General features: G+C 38.2%; 1 protein-coding gene across 3 annotated transcripts in view; it reads left to right on the top strand.

Moving 5' to 3' along the window:
- PDE7B (phosphodiesterase 7B) overlaps nt 1–5,765 on the top strand; it is a 181,690-nt gene extending 175,925 nt beyond the window's left edge. For all 3 annotated transcript variants that reach the window (XM_035538326.2, XM_050709552.1, XM_035538324.2), the window contains one exon: nt 563–5,765. In XM_035538326.2, the coding sequence (XP_035394219.1) occupies nt 563–780 (218 nt within the window). In that variant the 3' untranslated portion in view covers nt 781–5,765. The remainder of the gene's footprint in view (nt 1–562) is intronic.
- Nucleotides 5,766–11,707: the final 5,942 nt, after the last annotated feature.

An 11,707-nucleotide genomic window follows, 5' to 3' on the forward strand; every position in this document is an offset into this window, starting at 1 on the left:
CCACAGCCCATTCTCAGCTCTTTCATGCACAGCTGTGACTAGGAAACCTGTTACCCAGTGCCTAGAACAAGTGAATAAAATTGATACTAAAAACCAATGTCAACTCTCCCCACCCTCCCAGGCAAGTTGTCCTAACAATACGAAGTGCAGATAACATAAGAGTCACAATGCACAACCTAAACAAAAAAGAAACCTGTCCAAACCAACCATTCAATAAAAAGATAAGTCATTACATAGGAAAAAAAGGGGTCATTCTAGTGTGTGTGGAGAAAAATCACAACCATCACATGTGATTGTACGTAGGTTACTTTCTAATTTGAAATCTCAGAGTAGAATGGTCTCTCTGATTTTATTTACACATACAGATAGATCCATAACTTCTTTATATGCGCTGGTCAGAAGTTGCCAGTTTCAAGAGAAACTGATGGCTGCTTGAGGGTTTATTGTTACTTCTCTTCAAGGTTTTTGCTACTCATATTGCTGTATTCTCTTGAGGCACTCTCTGGGGAAATGCCCTCAGGGAATGAATTTGTTCCTCACCTGCTGTACTTTCTTTCCCCAGGGTTCATGACGTACATTGTAGAGCCACTCTTTGAGAGGTGGGCCCAGTTTACAGGAGATACCCCCTTATCTGAAAATATGCTAAACCATCTCAGGAGGAACAAGGCCAAGTGGAGGAGTTTGCTCCATAAGCAACACAGCAGTAGTAGGAGCAATGACCACTCAGGTCAAGTGACTGGCAGCCAGGAACAGACTTTAAATGAAGAAGAGACTCCTTAGTGGCAGCTTTGCACTTTTCCTTATAGCACTGCTATCTGTCTTGATCACAGCAGCAAGCAAAACCCCGGAGAGCTAAGAGCCTGTTGTCAAGACCATGGAAAGGGAAGAAATGGCAAAGCAGAAGCTGTAAGGGTCCTCATGAACAAACCCACGGTTCTGCTGGGTTCCTTTCTGGATCTCCTTTATCTTCCTCTCCTCCTCTTCGTTCTGCGCATGCCTGATGCCATTCGTCACTTCTGATCACGAACTGCCTGAATGCGGAGTCCCAGCCAGCAGTACTGAAGCCGGGCCAGTTACTGCTGCCATGAAGCAGGGAAGATTACTGAGAAAACGGAGGAGATAGTGGCACTCTTGGTTATATATTCATTTACCATGAGTCATACTGTGACATATGTATATAGGCCCAGAGCACCATACACTTTCCAGTCTGGCAGCTGGGCTGCACATTAAACCACCAGCATCTTCAGAACCCAGAGGACACTGGTTGAGTGAGACAGCGCTCACAGAGGGCAGAGAGAATCTGGTTATTTTAGTAATTAAAATAAAAACCTTTTTAACTTTTGTATTCTGTGCACTAAACAGATCTATAAACCTTGGACTGAAGTTACTCTCCATATACACAACTCCAGTGTAACAAGGCTCATTTTGGTAATCATTTTTATGCCACTTTGGATAAAAGACAGGCATCTTCTCATTGCAAGGAACAGTATTCCCTCGCAAATGAAAGGGAAGGTGTTGTACAGTCTAAACCTTTAAAACATGAACAGATCTATCTTTTGAGTACTGTTTCAAGTAACATGTTTATATTCATATGTGTACATTTTCTGTAAATACAAAGCGCTACTGATTCCCATGCCAAAATACTGGAGTACTGTGGGATTGCTACCTGTAAAAACATTGGCACTGTGAACAGAATACTGTTAGTTTTAATACAAGAGAAAGCATTTGTAAATATGGTATAGAGTTTATTAATATACACCATTGTTTGTGGATAAAAGCCTTAACTTTTAGCATCCTTCATTTTCTGATAGCTGCCAAAACCATACGATTATGATTCTGAACTGCCTTTCCACTATCAAAGGTGTATCAAAGGTCATTAAGGAATGAAGTCTGGCAGGATAACCTCTTGAAAACTTCAAACACATTCCATATGGGTCCGTGCTGTTAATTCATGGCACCTTGCACATTCAGTCTAGGCAAATGCTTCACAGAGCCTGAAGTTTAAGTTCAAAAAACAAACAAACAAAAACGTAAAAGCCAAAACCCCACAGCAACACCATATAATTTGACAATTCAACACAATTAACATTTATTCTAGAGCGTGAATTTCTATTAAATAGCATAGTGATCTACAAAGCACGACATTCTAGTAATTCTGGAGTCCGATTGTCTTCTCGAGTGATGTTGTAGTGTAGCTGATATTCCCCCCCACATTCCTTACTTAGATAGCCAGCATCTAAATGCATTTATATTTTTCTTTTTATTTAAAAAACAAAACAAAAAAACTTCAACTGACTGCTAGATCTGTCTCACTCACTGAAGGAAATAAAATACTTTCCAGTCAGTCTGTTAAGAAAAATCCTTTTAACTATCATAATAGCTGAGGAATTCTATGAACCCTATGTTCTCTTTGTTTTTGAAAGACACATGGCCTTATCTATGTCATAACCTCAGTTCAGATATTCTTCTGTAAAGCTTTCCTTAAGCTTCAGTCATTTCAATGAGATTGCATTCTTGGACACTACTGTATTGCACCAAAGTGATTGCCCTCTCTCCCCTGCCCCCAGAAAAACTAATTGTATTCAGTCAAAGTGCAATGTTGTTGTAAGCCCCCAGTACATCAAATCAGCATAACTCTTTTACAAAATATCTATCAGATCTGGCCATATAATCATGTTTGGACACAATTACTTTGGACAGGCCAACAAAGAAAGCACTTAAATAGGCACTAGAAGGTGTTTGAGAAAGAACGCTCACTTAAAGAAGTGCAAGGGGAGATGTAGAATTTTTTTTTCCATTGCAGGGAACATTGACTTTGTTAGACAAAGTTTTCATGTGCATAAGGTGACTAATATGTTTAAAGGAAAACAAAAAGCATAAGGTTTAGTAAGGGATGTTTTAATCTACTAACTTATTGGACATGTATCTTCAGAGAAAGGGACTGAAATCCAGTGAAATAGGAAGGTGGAAATCACTAACTATGAGAAAACAAAGCATCTTGAGAGTTGCTTTTCTTCTCTACCATTTTGTAAGCTGTAAGTGGTAGAAAACATTCTCCTTCCTCCCTCTTCTAAACGGGACTCACATACTGGTAGTACTACAACCATCAAAGAGAGGGATTTTTTGTAGAATAAAATTATTTCTAACTACAGGACATAAACGCCTTTTTAACCACCTGATGGTGGGGGTGGGAGTATCACCGCTTTACAGCTTTTAGATATATCTTTCCTTCTGACAGATTTAGGACAATTATTAGGACATTATACAAGCAGTATAATGTGCTGCCTACAAGCACTTAAGTACCTACAAAAGAATATCATTTCCCTTGTTTTGTCTTTTTACTAAGAAATTGAAGCCATTTTCCATCTAGTTCAAAGAATTTTTAAAAATGTTCTGAGGTTTAGTTAAATAAACCTGGCGTCTAGCAGCATAAAAAGCTCTTGACAGACACGTTGTTGTGCTGTTCCTGAGGAGCTTCCAGAAAATAGGTCCAACAGGAGAGCTTAGTGCACATCAAGACCTGCTATAGTTACAGTACAACCAAGACCTTTTCTGTAATTAGAGCCTATGGGGCCTATTACAAGAATGCTCTCACCAAGTTAAAGCTTCCTAATAAACTTTGAAAAGCTGCTCTTAAAATGAACAGGGTTTTTTGTTGTTGTTGTTGGTTTGGTTGGTTGGGGTTTTGGGGGTTTGTTGGTTTTGGTTTTTGTGGGGTTTTTTGGTTTTTCTTTTGTTTGTTCGGGGGTGAGGGGTTGGGTACACCGAACATACTTGCTAGATTTCAATCACCTTGTCTAATGAAACAGTGTTTGAAATAGGTTCAGGGTGCCTCCAGAAATGCTTCTGTAGTTGTAAGCCAAACCCATTACGCAAGTCTGGGTCTGGACCAATTTGCCTCAGGTGCTCTAAACAGAAGTGAGCTGAAAAATTAGGCTCTGGCAGCAGAAGCCTGGCAATGAGATTCACTGGGATCTGTAAGGCAAAATGCTATCGTTTGATTCCCCATAGACGAAGCCAAACCATACCTGATATGGCCAATTCAACAGCACCAGTGCTCAGTATATGCTGTTGTGATACATGCTTGGTATTCCCTGGTTTGGAGGACATTTTGGTGCTGGGATTTCTCCCCAGGATACCAACAGAATGCTGGATGAACTGAGTGAGGGAATGTATATGCAGATATACCAAGTATATGGATGTTTGTGCTGTCAGCCCTATTAGCCATTTTACAGAAAGGCCATGTAAATTATTTCTCTTTCTTACTGGGACAGTGCAGCTAAAAGATTCTGCAGTTTTAAAACAGTTAGGTTTTCATATATGTAATGAAGGAAGCAGAAAATCAGTAAAAACAAGAACTTAACACACTAACTAAGCCACACAAATACAATTCACTTGATTAAAACTCAGTTTCTTGAAATGCAGATTTTGTTTCATCAGAGGCAAATTCTGTGTAAATAACTATTTTTTTGTTTTTTAAAAAAAGAGTGGTGGTAAGTGAATTTTTTAGTATGGTTAAAATAACGCATACGTATGCACTTTCATTAAGTAAAGGTTTGACCTGCCTTTGCATTTCTAAGGGTCAACATTCTGGCCACCAACCAAAACAGGAAAAAAAAGGAGTATGAAAAATGTGTACTTTTGAAAAACATAAACGAACAGAGGAATAGGTGACATTAAGTAGAGTCTATGGAGGATCTGCAGTTCTGTCTAACCTAGTATTGAACATGTCAAATTTTTTTTGTATGAAGTATTGTTTTTTGTAATAAAAAAAAAAAGCAAAGACTCACACAATGATCAGTGAGAAGGCTGCTACCACAGTAAATGGAATAAGCCAGTTTTCAAACTGCATAGTTATCTCACCAGCTTTTCTAAACTCTTATTGAACTATTAGAAGTTTCCAACAAAATAAACAGAATGCATATAAGCCCTTCCAAATGGACTCTCCTTGGAAAGGGGAAACACTCAAGAAGTTACTTTTTTATTTTCAGGTATCAGTCAAGATAACATACATAACTTATAGCCTTACATTCTAAGTTACTCAGCTAAGCTGTCCATAAGGTTCTCCCATTCCCCTCCTGATGCCACCACCCCCAGCTCATGGTCTACAGAGCTAATACTTAAATTTGAATTAAGATCCTGCAAATCCAAAAAAAAAAAAAAAAGAAATAAAAAAGAAAAAAAAAAGAAAGAAAGAAAAGAAAAAGAAAGAAAGACATGCCAAAACACAAACAAAATAATAATAATATTAAAAAAGAAAAAACACACACACACACAAGGCAAGCTTCATGCCATGAATATCATGAATATGTATCCAAAATACTTTGATTGGTGCAAACTTTATTGTATTATTTGTTTCTATAATCCATCCAATATTTTAGGTACATAAACTTTAAGTGCAGAGAATAAGTTTGAATTGGATGTAAAATATATTCTGCTTATCTTTGAATTCAAGATTGTATATGTCATGTTTATTGTAAAGCATTTTATATATACATATTCACATATCTTGTACAACTCTATGGGCCAAACACTGGTCCCACCAACTTCACTGGGACCAAGAATCAGCCCCCATATGTGCGTATATATGCCATATGCATCATTCTGAAAGGAAGCACTAGATTGTGTGAAAATGCTGTGACTGCTATGCAGTGATGCCAAGAGACTTAACTGTACCTTTTTTAACATACTGCTGTAAGTATTCATCATGTCAAAGAATGACAACTAATAAATAAATAAACAAAAAAGAAAGTGTCCAAAGTTCTTTGGTATAACCAGTTGATTGGAAAGCATGTCCTTAATTTGCTAAAGACACTCTGGATTGTCAAGACAGCAAAACTCCTGTTGCCATCCTCCCACTGCCTCGCCTTCCCACCAACAAAGAAATCACGTCTGTGGCACTGTTTCTGAGATGAACTTCTGTCTAAACTCACCCTTAGCTTTGCTCTAGGAATGGAGTGGAAATGGATTTACCACTAAGTCTTTCTATATCTTTCTCTTAAGCATATAGTGGAAGGATTTTCAAACCCCGGGGAAAGCATTTCCCTGTTTAAGTATTTCAATAACAGGGAGTTATCTTTTACTATTGTTTCAGTCAGCATGGATTCACCAAGGGGAAATCATGCCTGACCAACCTTCTAAGCTTCTATAATGAAATCACCAGCCTGATGGATGAGGGGGTAGCCATAAATATTGTCTCCTGGACTTCAGTAAGTCTGAAGTTCCTGGACTTTCCCCTGTAAGACGCTGCTGAAGTAGGGGCTGGATAAGCAGACAGGCAGGTGAATCCAAATTTGTCTGAACAGCCAGGCCAGGCCCAGAGCGTAGTGGTCAGTGGTGCAAAGTCTAGTTGGAGGCCAGAAACAAGTACCCCAGTGATCAATATAGGGTCTAGTCCTTTTTAACATCTTCATTAATGATCTGGACAATGTAAGAGTGCACTCTCGGTATATTCACACAAACGACACAAAACTGGGGGGAGTGACTGACAAGAGGGATGTGCGACCATCCATACAGGGACTTTGACAGTCTGGAGAGGTGGGCTGACAAGAATTTCATGAAGTTCAACAAGGAGAAGCGCAGAGTTCTGCACCTGGGGAGGAACAACCCCAGCACCAGGACATGCTGGGGGCAACCCAATTCTGCTGAAAAGGACGTGGGAGTCCTAGGAGTCACCAAGTTGCATGAGTCAACAATGAGCCCTTACTGCTAAGAGAGAGGACTGCCAGTATTCTTGGCTGTGTTAGGAAAAATATAGGCAGCAGGCCAAGAGAGGTGATCCTTCCCCTCTACTCAGCACTGGTGAGGCTGCAGCTGGCATACTGTGTCTCATTCTGGGCCCCCCGATACAAGAGAGACGTCGACATGCTGGAAAGAGTCCCACGGAGGGTTACTAAGATACCAAGGGACTTCAGCATCTCTGCTATGTTGAGTGGGAGGAAGAGATGGATTGTTTAGTATGGAGAAGAGGGGGCTCAGGGGGAGAATCTTATTAGTGTGTATAAATACCTGAAGAGAAGGTGCAATGAAGACAGAGCCAGGCTCTTTTCAGTGACGCCCAGCACCAGGAGAAGAGGCAGCAGGCACAAACTGAAACACAGGAGGTTCTGTATGAACATCAGGCAGCACTTCTTTACTGTGCGGGTGACAGAGCACTGGCACAGGTTGCCCAGAAATGCTGTGGAGCCTCCCTCCTTGGAGATATTCAGAAGCTGCCCGGGCAGTGCTGAGCACCTTGCTCTGGGTGTCCCTGCTTGAGCAAGGGGTTTGAACCAGAAGACCTCCAGAGGGCCTTCCAGCCTCAACCATTCTTTTCACAGAATGGCTTGGATTGGAAGGGAACTTAAATATCATCTAAATCCAACCCCCTTGCCATAGGCAGGGATGCCACCCACTAGATCAGGTTGGCCAAGGCCCCATCCAGCCTGGCTTTGAATTCTGCGATTCTCTGGTTCAGTTCCAGTACATAGTTCTCCTTAATATAATAGGTCAGCTTTAATTTCACTTCTCATTTGTGGACCATGTTATTTATGATACGTGCAACACGTATGAGCTTTGTGAAATTTAACTGAAAATTAAGCACTGAATATGAAATGAAAATGAAGCACTGACATTCTCCACATGTGAATGCTTCTAAGTGAAAAATGTTATTGCTGATAGACTTTTGCCACTGCTGAGACTCTTCTTGTTGATTTTGATACACTTCTAAAGCCAGAATTTATCTTTTACCTCAAAGTCTTTAGAAACAATGCTCACAGTTTGTGCAGAGCATATGCTACAACAGAGTCAAATATAGGAGCAGGAAATATCTTTGGTTTCAGTGTTATTTAGACAGTATTTTAAATGCACTGTCTGGAAGGAAAAAAAAAAAAAGGAGAGAGAGAAAGAATCCTTCAGAATCATGAGAAAAAGCATTTCCATATGTCCCTGAATGCAAGCTGGATTGCAGAACAGATTCTAGAAGGAAACCCCTTGGAGATCTGTCCTATATATGGATGGAGTTGTGATGGTTTCTACAGAAGTTTTACATTGTCAGCATTGGAAAACCACTCAGAATGTTCCACAATGGATTTTAGCAGTGTTAGTTTCAATAACAGCTAAGTCAATACATCTTCCTACTGTGCATAGCCACTGTCTGTACAGATGTTGATGTTTAATGGTTCAATACAAATATAATGTAGGCTAGCATGTTGAAATGAATCACCAAACTTAACAGGAAAAGAAGAATGAATAATATGGTTAAAAATAATAATAATAATTGAACAGACAGATTGAGAGCTTCTGTTTTCCCAAATCCAAGCAAGGGAAAACAAAGTAAAAAATAAAATGTGGAAGTTGCTGCGACAAGAAAACTTTTAAATTTAGCTAAGTGATTAAAGGTTAAAGGGTCCTGAACATTTATGTAAACAAAAAGAAAATCCATGGATAAAAACAAGTATTACTAAAATCATAACCTTGGAGAAAATGTACTTTAAGACTTAAATCAAGCTTTGGTCTAGAGCAAAACTTTCATGACCTACTAATGCAGGTCAGGAACTGTTACAGTCCAAATTCAAAGCTTTTATTTGTATATTCAGAGGATTCCTGTGAACTTAGTTCATGCATAAGCATGCTCATGAAAGAAATGTAGCTCCAAAGAAAATAAAACTAGAGTTGCATCTATACATGTATTTGATACCTAGCCTCATTTCTATAACAGGACTTATCAACACCTGGAGCCAAACTCAGGGCTAGTCACTGCAGGCAATCAAAATCCAAAGAACGTAGGAAGTACTAAAACATATGGTAGATCCAGGGTCAGATTCAAGAACATAGATTATCTTTTCCCCAAAGACCACTTTATTTGTATCTTGCACATTTTGTATTGGATAAATATATTTCAAAGCAATTTTTAGAGAGGAAAAGGCTTAGGAAGGAGTGTTTGCTTAGGAAGGAGTGTAGGAAGAGAGCCTGAATTTAATCTTTTTTTGCCACATCCTTCCTCTGTACGAGATTTAAACATACCAGTACATAACCTTGCATTACCAATAGCCTTCATTTTCTTTCTGAGCAGTTCCACTATGTAAGCCTACATGATTGCAGAACCTGGCCTTTCAAATATAGGATGCTTACAAAACAATCTGCCATTTTTTGCTATTATAGCTCAAAAGTCATGTTGTACATGAAATGTTACCTAAAGATGGAATCTATTTATTTTCACTTTGGTAACATTTTGGAGCACTCTACTTCTGGACCAGAACCCTACAAGAGATATGAACGATACTGCTATGCTGCTTCTACCACAAGTCTTCACAAAACATGCAATTTAATAACAAATTCATGTTACTTCAAAACTCAGAAGAAAAACACCACAGATCCTGTGGAGAACTAGATCTGAAAGGAAAGCATTTATTTTAATGATAAAGTAGTTAATCTCCTTCAACTTTGTGGAAGAAGTGAACTGGTCAGACATAAGTATGTTTATATATATATACACACACACACACACACATATACACACACACATTTTGCTGTTTTCTTTTGGGAGAGAGTTTGCTCCTTCACCAGTCCAACTACAGTTCTTTCTTTCTGGTACCTCAGTATCATTAATTTAAAGGGAGAACTTATATCATCACTCTTGAGTTACTTGACAGCTTAGAGTTTTGCCTGTGGGTGTTGTATTGCTCTCAGGAACATCTTATATAATAATGCAGATGTCATTTTTCAGCTGGCACAGCACATCTACAAACTTAAATTTTACTGAGATCCATCAGAGTATGGATTCTTCGTAAAGCTCTGAAAATCAGCAGAGTTGCACTTTCAGAAGTAGCACAGACTCCTCCCTCTGAAACTGAAAGTACTTTTAAAATGTAAAAGATATAAATACCTTTAATAAAAGCCGGGCTCTTTGTGAAATAAGCTATGATAAATACATTAGAAAATAAACATACTTCAGAGTTACCTGCAGGAAGTAACATAAAGGACTCCTAATTCAACTGAGAAAAAGGAAAGCACCATTTTCTGAGAAGTAACTCAGCCAAGAAAAATCTCTTAGAAAGTTCACCTAACAGATTCACGTACCTGAGACCTGAGCTTTTAAATGTAATAAGTCTTGATCATCTAGAACTCTGTAGAGAGTTCACTTTAAAATTAGTTTTAGGTTATAGTATAGAGAACAAGTAATGAAAAGTCACCACTTCCTATTGTGGATGTCATCCTCACTGTTGAAATGAACTCTCACTTAAATTATTTAGCTTTCACTTCCTGCTACTGGTTACTATTATGTTTCTCTCCGTCAGAAAAAGAGTTTTTTAGTACCTTTTTTATTATTATTTCTCTTCATGCATTCACAGCCATATCGTGTCACTGTAAACAGAAACAGACTTTCTGTTTCTGAAAAATACCAGGCACAAACTATAAATTCACACAATTTGAACAGAACTCCTTTATCGCTTTCCATCCAACTGTACTAGAACATACTCTGTTTCTGAGGACCTAATTTGCTACAGTATTATCATTTGCCATCATTCCCATCTTCACTGTTTCTCAAAATGTATTTTTTTTTAATTATCCACAAATTCATTACTAAAAGTATGTAATTTCATTAACCTAGAAGAATTCCCTATAACCTTAGCGGAAACACTTCCTTACTTAATATTATCTGGCATTTAATCAGTTCTACAACTATTTAACATGTATTTATGGATAATATGAATGCTGTGTTTTAATTAACAATACACATTATATTACAGCTATTTTTTGTCAAACATAATTTAAAATATCTATTTTCTAACAAAGATACATGAGATTAATCCAGTAATTACCTAGACATTTCCAAAGCTGCAGTAGGATCCCACCACACATATTCAATCTTTTTGCCTAGAACTAGACACATGCTAATTGATTTAAAGTTACCTGGTTTACTCTACTTAAAAAGAAAATTTAGATACCACAATAGTTTTCCAAGGTTTATGCAAAATGAACATACAGGGCCAGAGACCTTCTTCAGCCAGCTTCTTTAGAAATCTCAGATTCACATTGGTTAAGCATCCACTGTTTAAGGTTTGTTTGTCTTTTTATTTCTCTCCTAACCATCAAGGTTTAACTTATTCCTCCATTAGAGAAGAATTGCTTAAATAGTGACTGTTTTTTTAAAGTAAATACTTTTTTTTCTTCCTAAAATCTATGGAATTTGTGAGACTTTAATTCTTGTTTAATCAACTGATCAGCAATAATTTCCAAATTAAAGCACAAGTGACCATTACCACACGTGATGTTCATGACCCTCAGCTCACATCAGGTCAGCTCTTCACAATTATCGTGCTCAGTCAAGGTTTGACCACATATCGCTGGTCTTGATTGTGAGGGAGATCTGTACGCTAGAGAATAAGGACTCGGTCCTATGATCAAAATGCAACCTCCTTCCTCCATAGCTCTTCTTATGCTAGAAGGAAGACTACGGGAAAGAAAGAGATAGCAAATTTGTACAGCTGTGTAGGAGTAGAGCAAGTTTCCGTGGGTTCCCCAGGCAACTAGTAGCTTAGGGTACTGTTAACAGGCTATTCTCCTAGCAACAGCTCTAGTAGCTTACAAAGCACGTAGCGGGATCTCCCTAATTCTTTTTGCTTAGCTTACCAGATGTTAATATTCCTTTATTTGCGACCTCAAAATTCTAATTGAACATTGAAAAAAACATAATACTGATAAATTAGGTTATAGAGCAGACTAT

This window comes from Cygnus atratus, chromosome 3, assembly GCF_013377495.2.
Source record: "Cygnus atratus isolate AKBS03 ecotype Queensland, Australia chromosome 3, CAtr_DNAZoo_HiC_assembly, whole genome shotgun sequence".
NCBI classification, from domain to species: Eukaryota; Metazoa; Chordata; class Aves; order Anseriformes; family Anatidae; genus Cygnus; species Cygnus atratus.